Source organism: Osmerus mordax, chromosome 7 (assembly GCF_038355195.1).
Source record: "Osmerus mordax isolate fOsmMor3 chromosome 7, fOsmMor3.pri, whole genome shotgun sequence".
Taxonomy (NCBI): Eukaryota; Metazoa; Chordata; class Actinopteri; order Osmeriformes; family Osmeridae; genus Osmerus; species Osmerus mordax.
Window position 1 is genome coordinate 13,310,136 of NC_090056.1, and position 25,501 is coordinate 13,335,636.

Sequence of the window (25,501 nt, forward strand, 5' to 3'; positions counted from 1 at the left end):
GACATTTACAACTACCTCAAGTTGTGGCTTTGATGTTAAGAGTATTGTGTGTCATATGACTGTGTGCGTGACATCCTCTGCCTCTTGGCCATAGAGAGGACAGTGTGTCACTGTGTGTCACTGTCTGTCAGTTAAACTCCTGGTGGCGCTAGAAAAACCCTGTGACTAGATATAAATAGTGGGGAGATATAAATAGGTGTGTTTGGGAGCTGAGTTGCCCACTGAACATAAAGAGGGTTACTGGAGCCGCACAGCCTGGAGGTAAACAGAAAAGAAATACACTATCTCACCACATAATGTTCTTGAATGTCTGAAAGTGGAGTGGCGCATTAATGTTGACAATGCATTCATCTGCATTTGTGTCGCATGGTACCAAGCTCCCAGCTGTTGACTTTAAGTCTATGGCAGGCAAAGGTTTTCTATTGACTTAAAAGCCCAGAAGCTTTTTAATTACAGCATGTTTTCTGTTCAATGAACTGCATGAAGATATATTCTGTAAAGACCCAGCAAGACTTCATTAACACATTTAACGCTACATAACTGGAGGGCTAACTGCAGTTTTATTGTTTCCAGATTTCCCTGTGTTCACACAAGCGGACAATAAGTCTAAGGTTCCTGGTAACCACAGGAACTAGGGCATTTAATTCAGGAAAAAACTATCATTCATCATTGGACACAAAAATATATTACAGTATAGAGCAGATATTGCTGAAATAAATTATTTTTGTATTCCTCACATGTGTATTGTGAAGTGCATGCTTGGTCCTTCATGCTCTATGCTCTGTACCATGTCTATTCAGTCTTCTATTTTCAGCTGTGAGTGTGTTGCGCGTTACTGTTCATTGTGAGTCTCTGGTAGGCTTAACAGTCTAGTTGTGGCTCACATAGTAATGGTGTCTTCCCAGACAGATTCTGTAATTTCCTGGTTAAGCAATCCTTCAAGGTGTGACAGATGAACACAGAGACAGAGACTGGAGATGAGTTTGACCAATACGAAGATGACAGGGATGAGGATGAGGCCACACAGTATATGATCGAACAGAGCCTGCTCCAATATAGTCAACGCAAGGCGGCAATTTCAAGGTAAGATCTGCAATATGTTGTAGAGAAACGACCATCTCATTATGATGCTACATGTGGCTGACTGTCCCAATATTTTCCCCAGTCACCTTGCAGGCCCTGGGGATGACCCCGATGAGATCTTTAAAGCAGTAAATGAAGGTGAGCCGAACAGTTATTATGTCTCAGTAATACTCCTACTGTACGGTCATCCTTGTCAGTCTTATCCGTGGGATGAGGATGGATGAGATTTAGGACAGGGATGTCATGGAGGTTCAGTGTTACAAACTGTACTGTGTGTATACTATTTTAATATTTGGCTTCTTCCACACCCTCATTCTTCAGAAATAATTCAATCTTAAAAATCCATGTCTGGTACCTGTTAGGTTTGCCATCCATTCTGCCACTCTTGACACAGGTGACGAGGAGGCCTTGAGGAATCTGACAGAGCTTCCAGGGGTCATGTCCAGAGTAGATAATAGAGGATGGATCCCTCTGCATGAGGCTGCAGTGCAGGACAATAAACTCATCCTAGAGATAGTGTTCTCAGGTACAAAACCACAAACCAAGACCTACAGTACAGTATATATTAAACATGACTCCACATATTGTAGTTTGATACACACGGAAAAATCATTGATACATTGACTGACTGCATCATTCAATATTACAATTCAAGAGTGGAACATCTAACTTGTTATGGCTTGACATGTTGGGGCCAGCTTCTCCTCTGGGTGCCCTCCACTGCCGCACTTTGAAGGGGGAAACACCACTGTTTCTAGCTGTGGTGCATGGCCTCAGGGCTAATGCTACATTCCTGCTGCAGAATGGATGCAATCCAGACATACAGGATGATGAGGACGATTCTCCACTTGTGGCAGGTAACATGGCTCCACTTGGATCCCTTTGCTGCGGTAGTGAAAAAAACCCTTTCATTACTTTCTCTCTCTCGATTCTTCACTCTGTAGCTATAATTAATGACCAGTATGACCTGGCCACATTGCTGCTTCGCTACAACGCCAAAGTCGACCCAAAAGGACCTTTGGGCCGAACCCCTCTTCACGAGGCTTCCTTGCTGGGTCTGGAGAACTTTGTGTATTTGCTCCTGCAATCCGGCGCTAACCCAAATGTCTATGATACCAACATGAAGAACCCGCTGGCCTTGGCTGCACAGGCTGGCCATCTAAACGTAGTGGAAGTCTTGCTACAGAAAGGTGGGTTTCTTAGTGGCTTAATGGCTACTGGTGTACTAATATTGTTACCATCACTGTAGACTGTAGATTTTGTACCTCTATATTCATGTGTGTGTGCATGTTTGTGCCACTTTCTCCTCTTCTCTTTGTCTTTGACCTCTCTTTATCTCTCAACTCTATCTCTCTCTATCTTTCTCTTTCATCTGTCTGTATGTTTCTCTCCTGAATGTATCTCCCAGGAGCACGTGTGGGGTATCAGTCAGAGTTGGCTGGCTCAGTGCTGTTTGATGCAGCTGCATCAGGGAACCCTGACATAATTTCTTTGCTGCTGGACCATGGGGCCGACCCTAACATAGCACTGCACAGCGGGCACCTGCCTCTCCATCGTGTGGCATACCACGGCCACATACTGTGAGGAATTCTAAATATTCACTTCATACTTTCAGCTATTCATACAAATACATGGACTTCATATGGTCCTCTGTATTTCATACAGAAAGTATGGATACTAAACTCTTCTCCTGACAGGGCTTTGGAGCAGCTGATCCCGGTGACTAAAATGGAGGTGGTGAAGGAGAGTGGGATGAGTCCTCTTCACTCTGCGGCGGCTGGGGGGCATTCTCAGTGTGTGGAGCTGCTTCTCCAGGCTGGCTATGATCCCAACTTCATGCTCCACCCAAGGATCCGACGGAACTACGATGATGAACGCAAGTCTGCGCTCTACTTTGCTGTTTCCAACAATGACCTTCAGTGCACCCGTCTACTGCTGGAGGCTGAAGCTATGGTCAACCAGGACCCTATCAATTGCCTTCAGGTGGCCCTGAGACATGGCAACTACGAGCTTATCAACACCCTGTTGAGGTATGGGGCCAATGTCAACTACTACTCTGGTGTCAACACCACTCACTTCCCGTCTGCGCTGCAGTATGCCCTGAAAGATGAGGTCATGCTGAGGATGCTCCTCAACCATGGTTATGATGTGCAACGCTGCTTCGACTGTCCCTATGGTGAAAGTTCCCATGACTACGCGCCATGGACGACCTCAGTCATCAAAGACATGGTGGTGAGACAGTCTGGGAAATAGGGAATATGAGTGGGATCTAGTGGATCCTGGATGCAGGGCATTATTTTTCCTTGGATCATTATTGCTTTTTCTCTTTTTCACTCTTTATCTTACCTGTCTTTCTCAGTCAATCTGTTCCCAATGTTTGTCTCTCTGCAGTTCTGTGAGGTGATAACAGTGTACTGGCTCAAGCACATCTCTGGACTGGTAGTGCGCATCATGCTGGACTACACTGACCATGTCATCTTGTGCACCAAGCTGAAGGACATCCTGAAGCAGCAGAAACAGTGGCCAGAGATCTGTGAAATTCAAGGCAGGATAAATGGGTTACTGGAGATTTAGAAAGATATCCTAAAAGTGTGTCTGACTGAGCAGAATATATTAGTATACATACAGAAATTATTGTATAGTTGTAGGAATGCTTTTGTAGATTAATCGATCTGCTTTAACTTTGCAGAGAATGCCCGCAGCCTGAAGCACCTGTGTCGTCTGCGCATTCGAGCCTGCCTGCGCAACCTACGGCTGAGGGCTCCTGTTTTCATCAGCTTCCTGCCTCTTCCAAACAGCCTGAAGGACTACCTGCGCTACAGGGAGTACGATGTCTACAGCAGAGGCAGCATGGTCAGCCCATAACTTTCAACTCTATCACAGGTTGTCTGTGAAAAGACATTGGCCGCGTTTCTCAGATTCGTTAAGAAGCTCTAGAACGCTCTTAGAACGCTCCTAAGAAGCTTAGCGTTAGCTTCTTGACGAATCTGGGAAACGCGGCCATTATGGGTTGTACCCCCTTGATAGAATGATAGAATATTTGGTGATCTTCAGCAACAGTATTGTCAGTCCTGAAGTACAGTGGATGACATATTTAGTATCTTATTATATTAAAATGTATTCACCGTATAATTTCGGATTCAAGAATATTTAGTCCTATTATTATTATCCTAGACCTGCCATAAGTTTTTGTGCCTGTGAAGCAGTATATGGACAACGGTTTATTTAATGTTTTGTGTAGGAAAAAAAACTTATGCTAAATACTTGTTCACTACCTTGAATCTGCTACAGAAACGCATACCTACAAGTAGTTCAAAGATGTGATTTTGTGATTCGTGCAACGATCAACTTAATAATTAAACTACAATAAAGATTAGGCTACATGGTTTTACAAATATGTTTGTACTTTTCGTTTTTTATGCAATTAAAGGCAGTACGCTACGCAGTGATACAGACAGTGTGACCCCCAAGCGACCCATGTCCAGTCTCTGAAGTAGATTCATAGGTCGTTGTTCACCGATAGACCTGTGGGAGGCGCGGATTTGCTTGAATGTAAACATTGACGCCAGCGTTTTGCAGTGGTGGAGAAGAAGGTCTACGTCATATTCACTATGGCGGAGGTTGGGTGAGGAGTGGAGTGTATCAGTTAAGCGGCGCTGTGTCCAACTAGCAACATTGCCCGCGACAGACGAACACGGTGCCTGCAAAATGGCCCTGAACCCCAAGGCGGAGGGGAAAAAAGACTCAGAATGTACAGAGACAAACGAACAAGTCAGGCAGAGCGGCGATAGCAAGAGAAATTCGCTGTCAGCCGCCACCTCGACCACATCCAACCAAAATGGCGATCAGACTGGATGTGAAGAGGGTGCAATGCCCCAACAAGAAGCCTCTGATCGGCGGAAGAGCGGGCTGTCTGAAGCCAGGAGTACCAGTAATTCGCCTTTGCCAGGCCAGAGACCCGCCGAGGAGCTGCCACGAAGACATTTTCAGATCCCTAGGAAGATAAAAGAACGGAAAGGTTGTGCCCTTTCACTTCTATTTCCAACAGAGGCTGCCCTGTTTTATAATTTTGCTGCTGTGTGTAGCTAGCTAGCTGTTAGCATAGTCCAAGTTCTCAATCATCTCACGTTTGAAATGAAGATTATTGTTGCCATTTATGTCGATGATACCTGTATATTAAATTAAATAAATTACTGAATCTGCAGCAGCTGGGTAGACTAAACAACTGTACATTAGGTGGACAGCTAATGCTAGTCAGGCTAGCTAGCTAGCAAATCATACAAGCATTGCAGGTAAGTTACTGTAGAGGCGCGGTAAGGGAAGCACGTGAAGATTGTCTCCACAACATTTTCTGTCCTTATAGAGATCCATGGGGAACTTGGAAATGAGTTCTGGTGGCAGGGAAGTACTCCCTAAGACTTTTGGGGGCTTCGCTGGCAATAGTAGTAAATATAATCAAATATCACACCACTCCCACTATTAAGGGGATATGGTGGCTACCCCTCCCCTCCCCAAGTCACTCAAGGGGTAGTCAGCCCATGCTCCATATCCTCGCTGACAGTACAGATTATGAAGGCCCCTTATGGTGAAGCACAATCCCTTCCCTTTGCAGTGTCAGTGACCCAGTCAACTTGGATTGTATGGTCCCAGAACATGCATTCGTGCTAAAGCAGTGCTGTCATGCCTTGTAAGAAACACTGAGATGAATACCTGCTGTATTGTAAAACAGTATGCAGATGCTTGTTTTGTATGGGTCCTACTTTGTTCTCAGTAGCTTGGCATGTGTACTGTGGTGACTGGCTGAGCCTGTTTAAGATACAAGTTGTGATCCTAGTGTCCCTGTGAATTGACACAGGCTTATTCTTTAGGAAGGCTTGTACTCTATTTGTGGATTATTTTGTGTTGACTATATTCATATCCTCCATGATCAGTTATGTTTGGAGGTCTTTTTTTGTATACCTAGTTATTAGGCCAGTTGTAGAAAGGGCCTGCTGTACCTCAACTTTCCTCATTCCCATAGACTGTCTTGGAACAGTGTCCCAGCACTGAAAACCTGGCTAATTAATTACAGTTTCTCATCTTTCGCTGCAACTCCCACAGAATGTTGATAACCGCTGTGTGTTTCTCCAAGCAGTGCTCACATGCTGTCAATCAACACCAGTTTCCCCTCTTAGGCTGGTCCCTATCTTAACTCCTTAACTTTTGATGAGTAATGTTTATCAATCGATGATACTGTTTCCCTTTTATGGCCTGGAGCTAATATTTGTGTTCTTTGAAACATTGTGGTTCATCTCATTTCTATTTTGATGTTGCTCAGAGCTGTGGTATGAGAAACAGGCCCACCAGTTGAAAATAGCCAGACAAGGGCTGAAACTGAAGTACGACAAGGGGCTGAGCTGACACTGAAGTATAGAACCTATTTCCCCAGCCTGTTGTATGGTCATGTCAGGGATTACTGACGGACTGTACCAAGATTAGATGGTCATTCACATAAAATCAGATAATTTCTCCTAACCTTCCAACCCTGCCGACTAATAGATTTGTTTTCTGGCCAGATCTTTGTAAACTGTATCGTAAATAGTAACTGATGTATCAGAATCCCATTTCAAGGCTAATGTGTGTTAACTCAGTGTCCACTTCTGTGGTGACTTCCCCAGGACTGTACCAGTTCCTGCCTCCTGACTCGCGGGAGTTTGAGGACCTGGTGAAGATCTTGTCCTCCTTCTACCTGGATAACTCATCACGAGGGACCTTCTCCTACTCCAAGGCCAGGCTCATTCACAATGAGCTGCTGGAGAAAGAGGTAGACATTCATGTCTTCTGATGGGAAGCTCTCCAGAAAGATGACTTCATAATCTGTCTAATTGAATGAATCGCGGATATGAGTTTTGTTTAAACGGCATGTTCCAAATGTTGACGTCTCTCTTTCCCCTTCTGTCCCTGTGTGAAAGTTTATTGAGAAGAGGCGGGAGCTGAAACAGGAAGGGAGGACCGAGCCAGAGCTGCTGGAGTCCTACTGCTTCCTGTTTCCAGATAAGTCTAAGGTACAACTTCCTGTCTTCCTCCGACTCCAGATGCCTAACATGGCTCCATGGTAAGGAGGGTTGTCTCACGCTTTGCGCTGCTGTGTTCTCAGCTCCCGTGGATCTGTGAGAGGGGTCTGTCTGTGGGCCACACCCGGATCACCACACTAGGGAGCACCTCCATGGGTGAGTGACCATGTCTGTGAGTGGGTGGGGTGCACGGATACTGTCAGGGTGTTCTTGATAGACATTAGACGGTTGGGTCACTGGGCAGTGCTCTTGACCATGACAGTTGCAGACGTTGGGGGTCCTGTACGTGTTTGATCTGCCCCTGGATAGTTTGCTGTTGGAGCATCCCAGATATTGAGGATGTTTAATAGGCCTGCATCGTCATGTCCCCTTATTCTCTGACAGACAGCTTCGAATGCTGCCTCAGTTATCAGGGCTCCACAGTGTGCCCATTTTACTCGCATATGCGAGTAAAATATATATATATATCTAATATATGTGCGCGAGCATGGAAAAGTATTTGGGCGCACGGGTGCGAGCGAGTTTTTAACCTATTGCAACTGTCAGTTACGTGAAAATAGACGATGGAACCCGAAAATGCTCAAACCATTATTTGCAACAGGAAAGGTTTATTCCTCTTTTCTTGTTGTTGAGAGATTTCAACTACTAGTAATCGTGACTCGGATAAACCTCATAGGCTGCGTCCTGCGATAGCCTGAAACCAAGAGCGCAGTTGCGACCCTACATGAACACCGGTGCGAATACAACATAAAAACTACATTTCCCATTAATGAGTAGTTTAAACCCATCCACCACAGAGGACCTCATTCGGATCAGTACAGACGCCCTCCCTGGAAATGTTTGATGCCTCTAAATGTGCTAAAAACTCTGTCAGCTAGAAAATATCTGAAAACTCCCATGCTGCAAAGCTTGGCCAAGCCAGTCAGTTTGAAACAATGTTACAATGAATACAAAAAGTAATAAATATGTAATAAATAAAAAGTAACCAATCCTGTTTTCGGTCAATTTTGTGTAATTCATTCAATTAGTCTAATAATGATGCAATGTTTAAAGTTTTTACACAGACAACATTTTTGTCTCTGCCCCTAAAGTTTTTCACTTGGGGGCACATGTAAAAAGTTAGCGTAGTGCCCTGGTTATATCTGAGGATACCTAATACAGGACTTAGCAACAGCTGGGAATGGCCACAGTATTTATGACGATTCCTGAACCCAGAGGGACGAGTCATAATCCCTGACACACATTGGACCCCTACACACACTGATATGTTGTCTTTTAAATGTGTGTTTATTTTAATGTTTCCTGCTGTCCTTTCAGGTGTTTATCTTTCCAAATACTCGGATTTGCTGCAAATGAATCCATTTGAAGTGGGAGCTTGTGGAGACATAGTTATATTCAAAGTTATGAGGGTATGGATTCATCACACCAATCTTGAATCAAGGACACACTAACAAAATGGCGTCTAACATGCTTTCCTGTGCTACTGTTTCCTAGAGATAGCATGACCGAGTAGCCATTTGTCTCACGTTTGTGTTTTGTCTGTGTATCTCAGGGCCGTTTGAAGAGCATCCATGAAAATATGCCCAAGAGTGTGATTGAGCCTACACCCAAGTTTGACTGCCATGTGTCCAAAAACGCCACCAGGGTCACCTCCTTGCTGTCATACAGAGCCTTTGAGCTAACACAGGTGAACAGTGGACCAATTTCTGCGTGCTTTACAGCGGAGAACCTGGGCGCCTGAGATATTCTCTGTCTGTTTAGACTAGGAATGAATGACCTTGTTTGTCTGTCTTCCTCTCTTGCAGCAATATTACTTTGAGTTTGCGTTTGATGAGATCAAGCCTCGGCCCAGGCATGTGTGTCCCTACGCCGTGGTGTCCTTTCAGTACAAAGGGAAGGAGGCTGCAGTGGCCCCTATGACATCTCATAGGTACGTGCATAGTTATCCACAACCAACACCTGTCTGCCTGTCGGTCTACCTGTATTCTTTGTTTGTTGGTCGGTGTACGTGACAGATATTAAGCAATAAAAATAAAACAATTCTGGTTCTTTCTTTTCTTCTCATTGGCAGGTTCAACACGAGCAGCTGTGAAGGAAGCAGAGGACCAGGTTGTTGCACATTCTCTGTCTTGTGTTCAGTAAGATAGAAATGCAAACAATGTCAAACTAGATCCTTAGCCTTCAAGAAAAGGCTAAAGACGCACGTGTTCCGGGAGTACACCAGCACTTAAGAAAGACTTGTTGGATCTGATGTTTATTTCCTCCAGGAACACAGTGACAATTATTGAGGGACTTGTTGCTGTTGTTGGTTAGTTGTAACTGATTTAACCATTTGTACTTGCTGTGATTTATATTATTGTTTAATTGTAATTTAACAACATTCTCTTCTGGTTCTACCTATTGGCACTTATACATTTCACAATGTATGCTTCATGTTTTGGCTATCTGGTGGTTTATGATCAGTGACCTATGCACTATTTGTAAAGCTCTCTCTTGGAAGTCACTTTGGATAAAAGCGTCTGCCAAATGAGTACATGTAAATGTTGATCCATGTGGCACTGCATGTACATGCTGGGCCTTTGTTTTGACCTATGCCCCCCTCCTATCTGACTGTGGTTAGTGAGGACCTGTTACACTGTGTGGAGTGGCCCTCTGGTCAACAAGGGCCAGGAGCTGTGCCAGGTCTGCCTGCGCTCCTCTACAAGGCCCTACCTCCCCTTCAAACTGTAAGGGACACACCCTTAACGTAGCCTTAACACACACACACACACACACTAGTGTTTTTAGTCAATCATTAATTGAACAAAAAATCGGCTAAACATGACTTTACCACTGTTGTTACCATGACTAAAACTCTGGCGTTTTGTTGACATGTGACCGTGTGCCGTGCAGGTCAGAGAAGTTGGAGTTGAGCCGGGGCATGCAGCTGGAGCAGGCAAAGAGGAAGATCCCCTCGGTGCTGTTCTCCTGGGAGACCTACAGCAGCACACGGGAAGGTCAGCAGCGCTCCTTCATCAACACGCTCATCTCTCTCTTTCTCTAGCTCCTTCTGCTCTGTTTACTCCTGACACACACACACACCCAGGACACACACACACACAATGAAGGCTGTTCGGCTGTAGACAGCGTTGTAAGGTGTCTGTGCTCGTGTGTATTCCAGTGCTGAAGTGCGGGATGTACTGCAGCCTGTTTGAGGTGGTCAGTGGGAAGGGCAAGGCTGGCAGTGGCAGCCTCTCAGGACTCCTCCACAAGCTGGAGCGGGACAGGATGGTGAGTGTCACCCCCCTCTGGGTCCTCCATGCACCGCTTCAGCAGCACATCCATACAACACCGTCCTCGGCAGGTAGAACTCCACTGAGTGTTCAGAGAGTGCTGTATGGATGTATCACGATGTAGCTCTCTCTCTCTCTCCAGGTGCTGGTGAAGCCCTTGTTGGACAGAGGTTTTCTCTTCTTGCTGTCATCGGCTCAGATGGTTAATCCCAATGGTAGGCCCTGTGGTAGTTTGTCTGTCCAGCCTTCTGTCTTTCCCCTCAGCAGCACGCTGTGTGTGTCTCGTCTTGTGGGGTTCAGCTCTGAGGACGTCCTCTGTTCTTTTTCCTTACAGAGCAGCGGGGGCGCTTTGGGCGAAGCCTACAAGCCCTCTTCATCTTCCAGGAGCCTAGGGGAGTCATCAAACACAGTAAGTCCTGCTTACAAATACCAGCTCCCTTTCACACCACAGTCACAGCAGAGAATGACATCATCAACTGATGTCTCTCTCTCTCCCTCTCTCCCTCCCCAGCCTCCAGAATGTCTGAGCCAGAGCTCCTGTCTGCTGAGCCCCAGCCCCCCATGTTGACCTCCATGCAGCCCTTCGTCCCAGCCCTCCACTACGCCCTTCTGAAGCTGCGCTCCAACCCAGGCAAAGACCTGAGCTCTGGGGTGGAGCGCCAGGCGCAGGACTTCCTGAGTCGCAGGGATATTTGCCATTCCCGGCACTTCCAGGTACCGGACTACAAACCCAACCTGGATGACCGCAGCGACATCCCCCCGCCCCCCCGGCCCAAACCCAACATGGACAGCCAACTGCGCTCCTACATCCACGGGCCTGCCTCCTATATCCTCCCACTGGCCAAGGCTAAAGACATGATGGAGAGGATACAGCAGCCCTCTGCGCCTGCCCCCATCCCCGCTCCGACCCCTGCTCCGACCCCTGTCCCCGTCCCTGCTCCGGCCTCCACAGACTACAGCCCCGTGTCTGACTGGGGGGGCTCAGGGGGGTCCGACAGGCCCGAGAGGCTCCCTGCAGACACGGACCGAAGGAAGCCAGGCGCGTCACACTCGAACGGAGGCCAGCCTCACACTCGGCCTCAGCCCCAGCCCCAGAACGCACGGTCGAGGATGAGCCAGAACGAGTACGACAAGGACAAGATGAAGCAGCTGCTGAAGCTGATCCAGCTGCATAAGAAGGCCCTGGTGAAGGAGCCAGGGAAGGAGAGGCCAGACGGGGGGAGGGACGCCGCCTCGGACCCCCACAGCCTGAAGAGGAAGCTGGAGGAGGAGAACACAGGCGGCATGTCCAAACACCTACGCTCTGACCCCCAGGGCAACGGAGAGCCCAGCCAAGGTGAGGTGTAGTGGTGGGCACGAGTATTTGAGTAGTCCAAAGGGGAATAGAACGGTAACGTTGTCTTGTGTTTGCGAGAATACATTGGCTAGGCTCAATTTAAAATGGCTCTAACATTTTAAATGGGTATATTGTGCCTAATTTAAAATCGGAAATGATATTAATGTTACAGAGTTGTGATACGGTGGAAATATTGACCACCAGACGAATTTTGAGTGGCAGTGCAAACTCCAATGATGCCACGTAGTTAAGGATGCTGTGATTCAGGTATTCGGAAATTAGAAAGCATCAATGTGCAGTTCTTAAGGTCTGTTTCTCAGTGTCTCTGGGTTAGTACAATGCAAGAAGTTCCTTCACATTGTCACATGCTTAAAAGTCATTGTTTGAGGCAAGTCGCAGAGCAACCCCGTCTAAGCGGGGACTGTTGAATGGTTCTGTGTGAAAGAAAGTTCTGTTGTAGGAGATACAGTTGTTAGAAGACTACAGTTGTTAGTTATCCTTTTAAGGGGGGTATGGGAGAAGTCAAAACCGGCATTGGCATCCCTGTCATCATCCATCCTAACCTCACTGCGTGTGTGTCTCCTGCCTGTAGCCCACGGAGACGACATCCTAGAGGAAGGCAGTCAGAACCTGGCAGCGGTCATGGAGAGCATGGGCATCTACGACACTGACCTGCGGGACCGGGGGGGCGCCCAGGGATCCTCCAACAAAAACACCCAGCAGCTGCTCAAGATCCTGCTGGACACCCTCAACAAGGCCGTGGCCCAGGGGTCAGCCGCCGAGCAGCCCGACCCAGTGGAGCCCTCACTGGGCACGGGGAGAGGGGAGCCTGAGCTGGGCCTGAGGAAACCAGAACAGCCACCCAGACAGGACTGCCTTGAGGTGAGCGTGTGGACATCTGCTTGTAAATCTTGCTTGTAAATGAGCCGACGTGTGTTGTAATAGACGGTGGTTTGTGATTTCAGGAGGAGGCTGTGTGTAGTCTTGGGAGTCCCATGAGTACCTGCTCCATGGAGGAGCAGCCCCATAGCTCTGACCATCCCCCCTGGGGTCTCCCTCCACACCCAGGTAGATAGCATGTAGCACACACTGCAGACACACAGCTCGTACACACACAGTGGATTTGACTCCTTAACCCGGACTCCTCTGTCTTGTTTCCCCAGACAAGCCCCAGACCCTCCCAGACCCCGTGGCAGACGGCCACCTGCAAATGATGGAGGCTTTGGAGCCCCACCAGCTTCAGTCTCAATTACAACTTCAGCCTCAGCCCCAAAACCAGCCTCATCTCCAACTCCAGCCTCATCCCCAGGCTCAGCCTCATCCCCAGGTCCAGCCTCATCCCCAGGTCCAGCCTCATCCCCAGGCTCAGCCTCATCCCCAGGTTCAGCCTCATCCCCAGGTCCAGCCTCATCCCCAGGTCCAGCCTCATCCCCAGGCTCAGCCTCATCCCCAGGTTCAGCCTCATCCCCAGGTTCAGCCTCATCCCCAGGCTCAGCCTCATCCCCAGGTTCAGCCTCATCCCCAGGCTCAGCCTCATCCCGAGGCTCAGCCTCATCCCCAGGCTCAGCCTCATCCCCAGGCCCAGCCTCATCCCCAGGTCCAGCCTCAACGCCCTTGCAGCAGTCTCGACAACATCCTCAACCAGGAGCTCCACAACTTGTCCTCTGGTATCCAGAGCATTATGCAGAGCCAGCACATCTACTACACTTCCCATCAGCCCTCACAGCTGCTCCAGAGAGACACCTGGCTCCCCAACAGCTCCTTTTCAGACTTTGTGTCCGCCTACGTCACCCCGGTGCCAGTCCACGGCCACGTCACAATACTGCGGGAGAAGATTGGCAAGCTCATCTCCCAGCCCAGTTTTCACCACATGGACATGACCAATGCACATGGCTTAGCTCCCCCACCACATGGCCACTACCCCCCTCCTGTGGCAGCTGGGTCCCTACCTTCTTCCTCCCTTGACTTCAACTCAGAACCCCCCAATCCTTCTGTACCTCCCCCACCTCATACTCTCAATAAGGTCGCCTCCCAACCTCCCATGTCCCACCTGCCGCCCCCACACTGCCTAGCCCCTACCTCTGCCCATTCTCCCGTCCCGACCACATCAGCCCCAAAGACCAAAGCACAAGCCCCTCAGGTCAAGAGCTCCTCCTCTCAGCGTCCACACAAACCCTCAAGCAAGACCAAGCCAGACCTTCTCTCCACAGAGGACAACCGCACAGATGTCTACTCACCCTCCCAGGTCACCATGGACTCTCCAGTCTCAAACCAAACTGGATGCCCCGTGGCAGGGTCAACCCCTGCTACCTCTGCCCCTGCTGTAGCCCCAGCCCAAGCCTCTCCTGCCCCTACACACGCCTCTCCTGCCCCTACACACGCCTCTCCTGCCCCTACACACGCCTCTCCTGCACACGCCTCTCCAGCCCCTGCCCCAGCCCCTGCCTCAGCCCCTGCCTCAGCCCCTGTCCCAGCCCCTGTCCCAGCCCCTGCCCCAGCAACTGCCTCAGTCCCAGTCCCAGCGGCCAACCTGCTGTTCAGCCAGCTGAAGCCGGAGGTGTTCAGCAGCCTGGTGGAGATCTTTAAGGACGTGCAGAAGAACACTGTGAAGTTCTACATTCACTCTGGAGACGAGGGCGAGGAGAGTGCCATCTGTGTGGAGATCAAGGTACGTCCATCTGGTAACCTTCTGGGTTTGACCCAAATACACCCCAAACTTGGGAACACCTGGATGTTCCGACCTCGGTTGGATGTGGCCCGGGGTTTGATGGTGGCTCGAGGCCAGGCCGGCTGTGATTAATGAGCAGCTATAATAGTCAGCGCTGGCCAGGCGCAGTCGCTGACTGTGACCTTTTTAGTTTCTTCCTCTGAACCCTCTCTTCCTCTTCGGGGAGAAATGATGAGTTTCTCTCAGAGCAGTCCATGACTGTAATAATAGATCACAATAGGAAGCAGGAGACTTGCATCTCTTAATCACTGTTTATTACCAGTCAGCCAGCAGGTCATGAATCCTCTCCACGGTCTAGTTTTCATTTCCTAATATGTTTGTTTTGTCCTTTGATTGTGCACCTGGCTCACACGCTGGCTGTCTGGAGATGGGTCTGTCTATCGCTGTGTCTGTATCTACCTGTGTGACTGCTGTGCCTGCTGGTCTGCCTGCTGGTCTGCCTGCTGGTATGCCTGCTGGTCTGCCTGCTGGGCCTGACTGACTGTGCTACCTGTGGTTCTCAGGAGTACCTGAAGAGCCTGGGCAACGCTGAGTGTAAGCCCCAGTCCTTCCTGGAGAACAGCAGCAACCTAGACAAGCTCCTCATCATCATTCAAAATGAGGACATCGCTGCCCACGTCCACAAGGTAGCCTCCTCCTTCTCCTCACACACCTGCTGGTGTGTGAACACACACATGCGCGCACACACACACACACTATGAGTCATCGTCGCCAGGGCCAGACAGAGCACGTAAAGCATCTGCCCTCAAGAGATCATCTGAAATAATGGAATCCTAATTGAATTTGTGGCTGTCCCAGTGTTTTATCCATCTGCCTGCCGACATTGGGCTTCTGTGAAATCAGTTTCTGTGAAATATTAAGAGACCACGAGTTCAATTGCACATAATCCCTTTTTTTATGCCTTTGGACTTTGTTGTTGTTTAACTGAAGGTTATTTGTTTTTCACCAAGCCCTTTGTGTTAAGATGGTAAAGAAAATGTTTTCATCCCAAAAACAAAAACTCACTTCATTGCCGTGACCCCTCCCGTCCCTACCTCAGATCCCCGCCCTGGTGTCCCTGAAGAAGTGCTCCACCGTCAGCTTCGCCGGCGTGGACAGCCTGGATGACGTGAAGAACCACACCTACAACGAGCTGTTTGTCTCCGGAGGGTTCATCGTGTCAGACGAGTTTGTCCTGAACCCAGACTGCATCACCCAAGGTGAGCAGCAGTGCTACTGGGGCACTATCACAGTGTGGTCTGCCTCACCATGGGCCCCGATCACAGTGTGGTGTGCCTCACCATGGGCCCCTATCATAGTGTGGTGTGCCTCACCATGGGCCCCTATCATAGTGTGGTGTGCCTCACCATGGGCCCCTATCACAGTGTGGTGTGCCTCACCATGGGCCCCTATCATAGTGTGGTGTGCCTCACCATGGGCCCCTATCTGATACTGTTTTCACTCTCCTCTACATTTGGTTGGTATTATTTTTACTGTGGTCTAATTTTGAGTAATCTTTACTCGGGTTAGTCTCATTTGTGTGTGGAGCATGTATATGCAGTATCTCTGAGTGCTGTGTACTGATGGCTGGGCTGTGTGTGTGGGGTGCAGAGCGCCTGCAGTCCTTCCTGAGGTTCCTGGAGGAGCAGAGCTCCCCAGAGCACCCCTGGCAGTGGAAGGTGCACTGCAAGTCCCAGAAGAAGCTCAAGGAGCTGGGCAGGTCAGTAGTTATACCCATAACTATTTTTCAAACCTCAAAAAAAAAAATGAAAACCTTTACCAGACAGCGCTCTGGCCACTAGTACATTAGTTACTAAATTAGTATTTTACTGCCCTGCCCCTTTTCTCCTCCCATAGGTTGAACAGTAACGCCATGGGCCTTCTGAACCTGCTGACGGCCTATCAGAAGAAGCACCTGGTCGAGTTCCTGCCTTACCATGAGTGTGACACCCAATCACGTCAGGCCCCCGACCTGGACTGTCTGGTCAAGCTCCAGGCTCAGCACACCCAGCAGCGCCACATGATCTTCCTCACCGGTAAGACCATCATCATCATCACCAACCTTCAGTCATGTTTATTTCCCTCAAACCCTGTGTCAGTCAGGTCTGGTCAGTAATCTACTGCTGGTTAAATAACCCCACATTAGAAACTGGGTCTTTACTATGGGTCCTGTCCTGTGTTGATGAGGTGCCCTCGCTTTGTGTTTGCTCCTGCAGAACGCCGGTTCGAGATGTTCCTACAGTACTCCAGGAACGGCATTGTAATAGCGAGCATCGATGACATCATGAATAGTTTCCACAGCCTGATTGGCGGGATCAATCAGAACGAGCTGCCCACACCGCCCTCTACTGGTGGGTAGTGTCAGCATCAACCTAAGAATGAAACTAAACTGTCTTGAGCTGTCTTATGGCCTCGGTACACTTCAGCCATCCTGCATGTACATGTATAAATACACATACTTAGAGTCAAATCATATCAGAGCCTGTTAAGGCATTTACCGTTCATATCTTTTTGGTACTAATCTTTGACACCCAGTTTCCCTTCCTATATTTACTTCCGCCTTCTACCGCGGTCTCTTGTCCCCTCTGTTTCAGTAGTGAATGATGAGTGTGTGGAGGAGGACATGTCCCTTGACTCTGATGACGACACCCTGGCGGTAGAAGAGACGCCTGCTCGGATCCAGGAAGGGGGTCTGGAGGAGCAGACCCACCCCCCCCCCCTCCCTGACACTGAGGAGTTCCGTCCTCCCCTCCCTGACCAGCTCACCACCTCCTCCGGGGAGCACAACCCCTCCTCTATGGCCTACTCTGACTTGGCTGCTCTCAAAACGGCCATCTCCCAGTTCAAAGCCAACAACCAGGTGGGGAACGCCTCCCCTGGGGGGTTTGCAGTCAACCCCCACCAGAGCTTCTTGTGTCCTTCCACCCCGTGGACCTCCTTCTCGGGCTACGCCGCCTCCCCGGCCTACCCAGCCTCGCCCTGCAGCGGCACGCAGGAGCAGGACTACCGAGCCCCAGCCTCCACCTCGACTGCTGCCCCAGGCCCTGCCCTCACCACAGGGCCTCTCACCGGCCAGACCCCCCTCCCTTTGGAGGTCAAGCCCCCGCCTCCGCCCCACCTCATGCATCTGTATGTGTCATCCAAGGCCCTGTCTGGATCCGACCCCGCGCTGGCCGGGGCTGGAGGGGCCTTCGCTATAGGCGGGAGTATCAGCACACTGCCCAGCACAGCAGCAGAGGCCTCTCCCTCCCCCCTCCCTGCCACGCGAAGCTACCCAGACCCCACTGGGTACACCCAGGCCGATGTGGCCCAGCACAGTTTCACTACTGGGGCCACCACCTGTGTAGGCGGGGCCACAACCCATCAGGGAGACAGGACACTCAGCGGGCCTAGGAATGGGGTGTGGGGATCTATGGGGAACAGCACTGGTGAGACCCCTTGCAGCCAGGGAGGGGGCATTGCAGGACCAGTCTCCCAAAGCGGGCTTTCCCAGAGCGGGGAACTAGAATGGACAGAAGCCCCTGGCAGCAGCACTCCTGGTAGTCAGGGGGACGGGACTCCAGTGAACTGTACAGACAGCCATGGAGTCGGTATTGGCATTCCCTCTGCGGCCACTAGGGGGCGCTCAGTAGTCAGACCCATGCTACCTACACACGGGGGGACTGGAGGTGGCTACGGCTGCGTAGGTGCCATACCTGGACAGATAGATGGGTCTCTGCGGGGGGGTCTGGGTCCTGGGTTGAAAGGGGGCTACCGAGGGAGAGGTGCCCAACCAGGAGGGTCCTGGCTCAGGCTGGGACCAGGCCCGGGGCGGGGCCACGAGCGGGGGGAAGGAACTGGAGGAGCACCTTGTTCCTGGGGTTATCCCCTGGGGAGGGGGAGGGGGAGGGGTCAGGACTACTACTCAGATTACACATACTCACACAACTACTCCCCCTGAACAGACAATCAACATTAACGAGGGAACAATGTTGGATGACATACTTCAGAGACTGGTAGAGCTGTCTGAATGTAAATATTTACTTACATTTGATTTATAAGTGATTGAAGGATTCTTGTTTTTTTTCTTTTGTTTTTTTTTACAAATAAACAAATGGCAGTGGTAAGTGTCCTACTGGCGTGTATGCTGTATGTATGCTCTTTCCATGTGAGCTGTTTCACACCTTGTTCAAACCACTATATTTATATTTGCCAAGAAACGTGATGGCCTTCCAGATTCTCGGAATAGTCGTTCAATTTTCTGTTTGTCCCAATTCTAAAATGGTTTTTGAACAAGGGGGAAAGGCTGACAATATTTTTTTAACAAAAAAAAAAGTGAAACGCACTTCACTTTAGTTTTTTTTTTTTTTTTTTTTACAGGCTTGGTTGTTAAAAAAGATAAATGAAAATGAATAAACATCTTTCAAATCTTATTGTTGCCTGGGGATTTCATGGGATCTAAAGCTTTCTCTGAGTGTTGTAGTTCACTGTACATTTGCTCTCTAACTTGCAGTTCACAATGATGTATGATGGCTTTGGCAAGTTAATTATGAGAAGTATTTTTGATTATGTTAAGTAGGATGAGGGTGAGTCTGCTATTAGTTGCTGGATAGTCTGCTGGATTGGAGAACTAACAGTTGATTTTACATCGAGTCGACTGAAGTCATTCGTAAATAGAAAAAAAAATGTTATACATTTGTAAGGTTTTACAGTCTGGTGTTCATTTGCCACTAGGGTGCGCTGTTTTCACGCTAAAATAAAGTGTTTTATGCACAAAATCCCAAACTAACTTACTCTTAGTGAGGGATGTTTCTTTGTATCTTCCAGACACAACTATGACATTGCAAAATGGTGATCTCTATATCTAACCGGAAGTGTGCACAGTCATAGAATGATCAAGTCTTGTTAATACAAAGTAGATTTATAGCAACAATTCTATCCAGAGTTTATTTTGACGTGATTCTGATGACTATAGCTCTTTGGTCCTCGTGTTACGGCACATTAGCATAGCAATTGTAGATGTATGAAAAGGCCTTCTGGCCTGTGCCTGGTCTGGATGCTATTTTCAGCAAGCACAATTTTAGAGCCCATTTAAGAGTTTATTACGATATTTCTATATCCAAATAATGATGTATTAAGACAGCTTCTTTGACGCTTCTTTGTGAGTATTTGTTAGATGTACCCCTCGCAAATGTGGACTTCGCAGTCACAGAACAGCTTTTGATTTGTATATTTCATCCCACATCAATCAACTGATATTTAAGAAATCTCATAGAAAATGCTCCTCTCCAGATGTCAATTTTAATCATGTGATCAGCAACGAGAGTCTGGTATGACAATAATATACTTTATGTATTATTAGATGTGTGAATAGGTATGTCTGAATTAATTTTATAGTAGCCTACAATAGATCAGCAACGACACTGATATTCTGAAGCAAGCTTAGCCAACACAGCCCCGTGCCTCTGACCTTTTGCTAGAGAATGTTGTGACAATACTTTACAGTACATACTAATGCGATCTCAAACAGACTTTGTCCCAATCTGCATATGTCTTCATTTTACATTCCCTGAGAATAGGCTCCATAGTGTTGTGAATGGGCTCTGTCTGGACTAGAATCTGGACTAGAGTCTGGCCCAGGAACAAAGACATCCAGATGCTTTATAGAGCCATAACATCAGAGAGCTGGCATTGCCTCCATAATCATGATGCACTGTATTTCACACACAACACATCCTGAATGATTAAAGGGATGAAAGTGTAAGCCAAAGGTATGAAAGACTTGCCTTGCAAAAGGGACTCAAAACAGTAGCCAGGCCAAAAGTTGAATGTGTAGAATCTTGACATTGTCAAACAGAATGTCCTTTTTACCGCTAATGTGGTCCTGTTGGGGTTTAGGCTTAGCTAATTGGGGAAGAGTGAGACAGCATGAGGTGTGAGGGGATTTGGGGACAGCACTGATGGGGGGCTGTCACAGTCAGGGATATCAGAGTGGATTTTTACTGCAGCTAGATGCTTCCACTACAGCCTGATGGCTGTTTTGACAGTTCTATTGCCAGAAAGGCCGACCTCAACAGTGAATGCAATTCCACTTCTGCTATTCAGAATGAAACACCATTCACGGTAATTGGATTCTTGATTCAAATCATTTCATGTCCCTTGGATCCCAACCAAAACCCTGCAAAATAAATAGCCTGGAAATAAGACTAGGCCTACATGCTTTAATTGGAGCGTAATGGAGTGTTGTGTCTAGAAGGACATCTTTTCAGGCATCAAGTGCCCCTTCGTTCAGATCTGTGTAATTTATTGCAGCAATGGTTCCATTCAGTCTAGATTGCATGAGTCAATAAACCTAGTTCCAAGGCTAAATAATTTAGCCTTAAAATGCTCCTTCACACATACTTGGCATACTTGGCTCGAGGAGAAAGCAGTTTGACATTGTACACCTGCACAATAGCAATGACCTCATCCTATAGAGCCGTGTGTGTTTTTCTGAGATATTATATTGGCTTTGCTGTTCGTGTAGAACAAGTGATGAGGCTGTACTGCTGTTCATTAGAATTGCTGTGAGCGTGAGAGGTGTATTGCTGAAAGACCTGCACATAAAAAGCTACAGCAATAATGTAGATTCATCCATGAAGTGATGTGTTTTCTTGGATGTTATGACCACCGCTCTCATCATGACATAAAACACGATTCTGTCCCCATCTGTGTGTGAGCTCTGTGTCAGAACAGGGGGAAAGATTAAAGGGATTTAGAATCAGAGAAATTGACAAAGCACCTGGGTTTATCCCTTTACTAATCTCCTAAAACCTGCTCTCAGTACAACAAATTTTTCATGCAATACTATTGTCTCTGTTAAACCACTGATCCTGACAGACTTTAGCTGCAGGTCACTGGAAGTGCCTCAGTGTTGTCATTACATAAGCAGTGAGAGGATGGATTATTTTTTGTGAGGCTTGTCATTTTGTAGACTTCTTTGTTGTGAGACTTACCTTATTGGTGGTCTTTGCTATAGGCGTTTCCCTTGAGATCACAAGAAATGATTCTGTAATCTGTTTTCCTTATGTACCACACCTTTAGCATGTCTTAAAACACATGTTGACAAAGGTGAATCACAAAACCCCAACCTGGCATCGCCAGACCTGATTTGTCTGTTTTCAAGGCTAACAAAACGTTCAGTACACCTGCTTGAATGTCTCTACAAACTGAGATTCAGACAGCTTGGTCTTGAAAGAGGTGGTTTTACTTAAGAAGAACTTATCAATGGCATTTTTCTCTCATGACTGCTTCTACTCTGGAAGAAGATCTTGAGTTGTAGCAACTGACAACATCCTCTTGACATTATATAAAAAAATTAGATTGAATCCTATTCAATCTCAATCCAATCCTGAACCTCCATTGGAAGTTTGCATAAAGATTAAACTACAATTGTAAGACATTATAGAATGTATTCTCCAGGGCATAAACTCAGAAGAATTGATTTATTTTCCTTGGCATCACTGTTTGTGTCTCAGAAGGATTAGCTGTCCACTTATCTCTATCCGTTCCCATGTTCCCTGACGTCATGATCTAATGTTGTTCTAGTTCTGAAGGCTTTTGTTCTATCCTAGTGCTGCAAACATGTTTTTTTGGTTCATGCCTGTTTAAATCTATTATTTTATCTTTTATCTCTGACACCACAGTGCACGCCGTTTGAAATATATTGCATGAAAACAACAATATAAAGCCAAAAAAACATTCATGTTTTGCTTGAAGTAAATGGCAGCATGCCAAGTTAGCTTTAGTAACTCCAATTCACATTAATGTGTTTGCTCTGAAATGTTCAAAGAGTTCTGTTCTGTGATAAAGCCTTTGATAGTTTGTCCAACAGCTCTTTGTTTGAGCTTTTTGTGCATGCCCACAGTCCAAATCCAGATAAACCTGAGAACCCAGGAACGCTGATCATCACTGATGTTGCTGCTAGATACCAGTGCAGTAAGTTTCCAAGATCTGCAACAGGACTGTAAGAGTTGTATTATGAACTGTGAATGTCACTGTGCTATGACACATTTTATTTTGCAGGCTAAATGTAGAGGATTCTGGTTTATTTAAGTGCAGGTGGCCCAAAGATTATATCTGTTAACTAAAACAGCAGATGTGACCATGATGACACATTTCATATTTTGAATTGCACTTTGTTAAACATGTAGTTTCCTTCATTTTTGCTAAGATTTGTAATAACAAAGACACTTTTTACTTTGAGTTTCTAAGGAGATTTATTGAGAATACAGGGATCAGGAGATTTGATCAGGTATATGGAATCGAACAGCTGTCATAGAACATCAGCCAGTGTCTGATACCTCATATGAATCTCTTTCAGTTTGTGCCTAACAAGAGGAGAGCTGATGCAAACAGATAAGGAATCCATCATGGTTTATGAGTGAAGTTAGTCCTTGAGTGTCCCACAAGTAAGTTGTTGGAATTCACTTGGATTTTCCCCCTTGACTTGAGTTTTTCATCTCCCAACAGAAAGGGTAAAAACAATGAAAACCTACAAAATACATATTAAAGTACTGGAGAGAGGAATTGACCTTTTTTGTCTTTCCTTTGGGACAGAATCAAGGAGAAGGAAATCTTCTACACTACAATGTCTGCACACTATGTGTGTCTGAGGGCAGTCAGGTTAGTTGAGTCCTGTGGTGTCCCACTCCCAGTGCAGTGTGGGCTGGTCGGTGGCCAGAGCAGCCCTCAGACAGCCGTTCTGCTCCTCCAGCACAGACTCCACAAACACCACGTGTCTGGTGCTCTGGGATTTGGCCACATCCCTTTGGCCCAACGAAGGGGAAAATATAGAGGAGAGGTTGGAGGGGTCATGAGTAGAGACGGGGAGGCCGGGGGGGAGAGGCTGTTTGCAGCACCCACAGCGACAAGGGGTCAGATAGAGGTACATGAGGATAAGGACCAGGGTTACCACACAGCCCAGTAAGGTGGTGTAGCCTGTGCTGAACGAGTCCACTGTGGCTCGCACTACGGTCACATTCACCTCCCTGGTGGCGTTGAGCATATGTTTATAGTCCAGAGCTGTGCACACGTACATGCCGGAGTCATTCATCTTGGCTGCGGGGATCTCCAAGGTGCCATTATGGAAGAGGCTAATGAGGCTGTCATTAGTGCTGAGGGTGATGTACTCCTGGTTAGGTGAGAGCCATGTAAATGAAAGTTCTTTCCCTTTGACGGAGGTTTGACAGTCCAGGCGCACCCTCTCCCCCTCGTACACAACCAGAGTGGAGATCAGCACCGTCACGGGCAGGGAGACTGCTCGCCCCACGGTGCAGTTCTGAAAGAAGTGGGAGTGTTTAAGGAAACGGATGGCAGCACGTGGGTCCCCGTAGATCAGGCAGGTGAGATCGTCCATGAAGTCCTTTACTGAGTCGAAGCCCCTCTGCTCCCAGTGCCAGAACACACCATACATGGAGCAGTCACATGCCAGAGAGTTGTTTTGAAGGTACAGGCCTTTCTGGACCGACCCTGGCAGAGCCTTCACATCCTCCCAGGGCAGTGCTGTCATGCGGTTAGAGGACAGGTCCAGCATGGTGAGGAAGGGATGGCTGTGGTCCTGGATGGAGAAGAAGGGAAAGTCTGTGATCTGGTTGAGGCTGAAGTAAGCCTTCTTTAGATTCCCCAGCCCTCTCAGCATGCCACTCTCCACGTGTGTGATCCTGTTGTTGTAGAGTAGCAGCTCCTCTAGCCTCCACAGCCCCTGGAAGTAGTGCTGCTCCACCACATGCAGCTTGTTGGAGGAAAGGTCCAGATGCCGGAGGCTGGAGGCATTGTGGAAGACATCTGAGCCCAGGGTGGTGAGCTGGTTGTGGGCTAGGCGAAGGGTGTCTAGCCGGGGCAGTCTGGAAAAGCTGCCTGAGCCCAGCCATGCCAGGCGGTTGTAGCTGAGGTCAAGGGTGGAAGTGGTGGGGGGCAGGAGGATAGGCAGTCTGGTCAGGCTGCTGGAGCCACAGCTGACAGAGTCTGCGGTACAGAGGCAGATGGAGGGGCAGGTCCCCTCAGAGCAGCCCAGAGGGAGGAGGCAAAGGAGCACCACAGCACTGCCAGGACCCAAGCCCCGGGTCATCCTCATCTGGTCCTAGTTCCCTGAACAGTGTTTATCTCAGATGATCTGCCTGCTGAAAATGCATGGATTAAAATGTAATGGCAGATACAGGGCCTTTGTTACAAAGAGACTCCAAGCACTGTGTTCCATGTGCTTGATATTTCTAGCCTTTTATGGAAAATCTTACAATCTAACCCTAATGAATCCGTACAAATTTACAACTACTAGACACTTAAAATTGAATAATTAAAGATTACTGGGGATGATGGTCATTAACATTTCATAAGTACTAAAGTAATTGCCACACTAGACACAGATTCCAAAGTCATTAAAGAATGTAATGAGTTTTACCTCTTTCCTTCAATACAATGTCTCATCGGCAGGAAGTAAGGTGACACAGAGCTCATAATTGTCACTGCAGAATAGTTGAGAAAGAATGGCACCAACTGAGTCATTCCCGTTCTGAATGTGGTGAGAATTACTAACGCCACGCCAAGAGAAGAGAGCAGCAGCCGTGCCCCAAAGTTTTCACACTTTCAAACCAACAAGTTCTCTCTTGCACCTCGATGTCCTGAACGAGCAGCCAAAACAACACTTTTACTTTCTAGTGGATTTTCATGCATTCCTTCAGTCCTCTACACAGTTGTCTGAGAACCGCAGAGTTGTTTTCGCATCCCCTTCACCAGGCGCTGTATTATAGAGACAGAATGTTCTAGTCTCCACTCATAGCTGTCCAGTCAGAAAGTTCCTCTGATATCTTGCTCCCTGCCCTGGCTGAGAGCAGAGCCTGACAAACATCCTGCAGCGTGCAGCGGTGTGTTAGAACAACGAGAGATCACTTAATCTCTCCCAATCCCCTCCTCCTCCTGCTGTCTGTCATTTAGAGACCAGCCTAGTGTCTCCCTCTCTCCATGATTAAATAATGATGGTGGTATCCCCTCCCCTCTCTCTCTCTCTTCTCTCTCTCTCTCTCTCTCTCTCTCT

The 25,501-nt window shown here is 47.9% G+C and overlaps 3 protein-coding genes across 4 annotated transcripts; 2 read left to right on the plus strand and 1 right to left on the minus strand.

Moving 5' to 3' along the window:
- The first annotated feature begins 232 nt into the window (after positions 1-232).
- Positions 233-4,472, plus strand: asb14b (ankyrin repeat and SOCS box containing 14b). The gene is made up of 10 exons (XM_067239456.1): positions 233-261; positions 906-1,083; positions 1,166-1,221; positions 1,478-1,609; positions 1,782-1,940; positions 2,028-2,273; positions 2,492-2,663; positions 2,781-3,315; positions 3,475-3,628; positions 3,773-4,472. The coding sequence occupies exons 2-10, from the start codon at positions 953-955 to the stop codon at positions 3,946-3,948; spliced, it is 1,761 nt and encodes a 586-aa protein (XP_067095557.1). The 5' UTR covers positions 233-261; positions 906-952; the 3' UTR covers positions 3,949-4,472.
- Positions 4,473-4,716: 244 nt separating this feature from the next.
- tasorb (transcription activation suppressor b) lies at positions 4,717-18,863 on the plus strand. 2 transcript variants are annotated; one of them, XM_067239457.1, is made up of 23 exons: positions 4,717-5,101; positions 6,741-6,886; positions 7,035-7,127; positions 7,220-7,292; positions 8,454-8,545; positions 8,689-8,823; positions 8,942-9,066; positions 9,208-9,245; positions 9,757-9,862; positions 10,029-10,132; positions 10,297-10,406; positions 10,551-10,623; positions 10,743-10,817; positions 10,920-11,744; positions 12,337-12,626; positions 12,710-12,812; positions 12,908-14,412; positions 14,976-15,098; positions 15,512-15,671; positions 16,063-16,171; positions 16,309-16,487; positions 16,668-16,802; positions 17,046-18,863. In XM_067239457.1, exons 1-23 carry the CDS (start codon positions 4,792-4,794, stop codon positions 18,389-18,391), a joined length of 6,255 nt encoding a protein of 2,084 aa, XP_067095558.1. In that variant the 5' UTR covers positions 4,717-4,791; the 3' UTR covers positions 18,392-18,863. The 2 variants fall into 2 exon arrangements, with proteins under 2 accessions (XP_067095558.1, XP_067095559.1); XM_067239458.1 differs by having other exon boundaries at positions 17,049-18,863.
- A 4,232-nt stretch (positions 18,864-23,095) lies between these two features.
- LOC136945563 (amphoterin-induced protein 3) lies at positions 23,096-24,538 on the minus strand. The gene has a single exon (XM_067239459.1). It carries the CDS (start codon positions 24,536-24,538, stop codon positions 23,096-23,098), a length of 1,443 nt encoding a protein of 480 aa, XP_067095560.1.
- Between the last annotated feature and the right edge of the window lie 963 nt (positions 24,539-25,501).